This window comes from Myotis davidii, unplaced genomic scaffold, assembly GCF_000327345.1.
Source record: "Myotis davidii unplaced genomic scaffold, ASM32734v1 scaffold710, whole genome shotgun sequence".
NCBI lineage: Eukaryota > Metazoa > Chordata > Mammalia > Chiroptera > Vespertilionidae > Myotis > Myotis davidii.
Genome location: NW_006284328.1, coordinates 665,776 through 668,277, shown reverse-complemented (window position 1 = coordinate 668,277; position 2,502 = coordinate 665,776). Strand labels below are relative to the sequence as shown.

The following is a 2,502-nucleotide window of genomic DNA, read 5'->3' as shown; positions in this document are numbered from 1 at the left end:
TCACCTTCCCCTCACGCTTGTGTTGGCCCTTGTGGCAGGTCAAAAAGACAATGGAGGCCACTCTGCAGACCATCCAGGACATTGTGACGGTCGAGGATTTTGACGTGTCTGACTGCTTCCAGTACAGCAACTCTATGGAGTCCGTCAAGTCCACGGTCTCAGAAACCTTCATGAGCAAGCCCAGCATTGCCAAGAGGAGAGCCAACCAGCAAGAGACAGAGCAGTTCTACTTCACGGTGAGGGAGCGTGCTGGCCTTTAGAGATCATCTGTAGGCACTGCACACACAGGAGATCTGGGGCTTGTACTCTTTGTCACGTGTCTGAAGGGCGGTCTTTGATATCCTGGGTTTAGATCTGGGCGTATTCAGAGACCATCCCTACGCTTGTTGTATGTGTCTAACAGGGACCCTCAAGAGAAAGGATGCACCCAGATACTCTACCAAGATTTTTTTTAAACCATTTAGTAGGCTTTTGTTTGAAAGTTTGTTTTTCAGTCATAAGAGGTCATGAAAGGGGGCCCTCTTGGGTCTTGGGAACTACATTCAAATATTCTGACTGACATGTCTTGGTTTTAAACTCTGTAGCCTCTTCTAGGTGGTGTATGACCTTCTTTTATATTTTTTGTTGATGGGAAATTTTTTTTTCATAATTATTGCTAAAATTCAGAGGGATCGGTAGCATTATTGGTTTGCAGAGAATTTCAAAACATTTTATTTTTTGTTATTCATGTATCTCTTAATATCTCTTTAAACAGATGGACCCAACTTTTTAAAATACTAGTAGTGTTAACAGCCCTTTGGAAAGTTGCTGGCTGGTCTTTGGTGCTGCTTTTCAATAATTAAGTTATTCTGAGTTTGCCAAGTAGGATTTATTGCCTGGACTAAAATTTATTTCCTAACCTCCTGATGACCAAGAAAGGAGAAATTAAGCTTGCAGGTGTGAGATGAAATATAGCCAGTAAATATGCATACTGATTCTGAATGAGAGAAATCAACCTTTTTCAGACAAGAAACACAGTCTATATGCAGTAAATTGACTTTTTCCTACAAGTAGAACAATTTTTTAAATTTTTCCTTGAACACTGCTTTTTCGTCAGTAAGAACACTAGTGATTTGCTATCTTTTTAAAAATGAAATGTTTTTTTTACTTAGTCAAGCTCAGAATTCTTAGTTTTTGTTTATTTGTTTGTTTTGTCCTAAAGAAGACTATTGAAAGGGAGTGATTTAAAGAAGTATTATTCTTTAAAATAACTTCTTTCTTGTTATACAAAGCAACAGATGCTTATATAAAATTTAGAAGCAAAGTGAAGAAAATAAAAATTGTTCATAATCTCACTACCTAGAGACTAGTGTTAGGATATATGCATACACATATCTAAGCATGCATTTATAATTTTATTACAAAAAACGGGATAATGCTTTACATATATATTGTTTTATAATCTACTTTTGTTTACCAAATTATTAATATTTTTTCTAAGTCACTTAATTATAACACTTTAGAGTGAAATACTCAAAGCTATACATAGAAATAATGGATTGACATTTTGGTTCATTCATTAATTTTTGTAAAGTATTTAGCACACTGCCTGGGTTGTAGTTAGTGCTCAGTAAGCACTGAAAATTTATTTTCACCATCATCCTTATTTATTTATCAATCATTAAATTGATCATTTATTGAGAATGCTGAGGGTATACATGAAGAAGGGGATGATGGGATTAGGTATATGAAAGGTTAGCTTTCATTTTTACTTTATGTATTTCTAAACAGGTATGGCAGATTGATTTTTGTAATTAAAGAAGTATATAAGTATATATAAATTGAAAAATGCATACATGCACACTGCACACATGCAAGGGTGGTGACCAGGAAGAACGGAGTTGGGGAAACATCACACACAAAGCGATTTTTGTGCTTGATCCTGAAGGATGCGTGAACTAGGCTGTGAATCAAGAGGGAAGAGCAGCATGTGCAAAAGCATAAACACGTGCCAAAACCTGAGTTAGCTATTGAGAGAACTTCTTGACTATGGTGAGGGCTGTGTTGCCGCCCCAAGCTTCGTTATCTCAGGAGGTCACTGAACACTCTAGAGGCTTTTAAGAATAGGATTGTTTGGCGGGTCTGTCTGGACTGCTTAGATATAATAGTACTTAAATGACCCAATCGTACTACACTAAAGAAGATTTCCTTTTTCTTTTTTTTTATTAAATAAGAAATTTTTGGACTTAAAAATGTGTATTTAAGACTGTCAGATTTCCTTTTTGGCTTTAAATGAATCTGTAACATCTAGAGGCTTTTAAGAATAGGATTGTTTGGCGGGTCTGTCTGGACTGCTTAGATATAATAGTACTTAAATGACCCAATCGTACTACACTAAAGAAGATTTCCTTTTTCTTTTTTTTTATTAAATAAGAAATTTTTGGACTTAAAAATGTGTATTTAAGACTGTCAGATTTCCTTTTTGGCTTTAAATGAATCTGTAACATTTTTATAAAGTTAACC

The 2,502-nt window shown here is 35.4% G+C and overlaps 1 protein-coding gene across 1 annotated transcript in view; it reads left to right on the top strand.

Moving 5' to 3' along the window:
• SRGAP2 (SLIT-ROBO Rho GTPase activating protein 2) overlaps positions 1–2,502 on the top strand; it is a 244,821-nt gene that overhangs the window by 191,577 nt on the left and 50,742 nt on the right. The window contains exon 10 of the mRNA XM_015569435.1: positions 39–236. Within this exon, the coding sequence (XP_015424921.1) occupies positions 39–236 (198 nt within the window). The remainder of the gene's footprint in view (positions 1–38; positions 237–2,502) is intronic.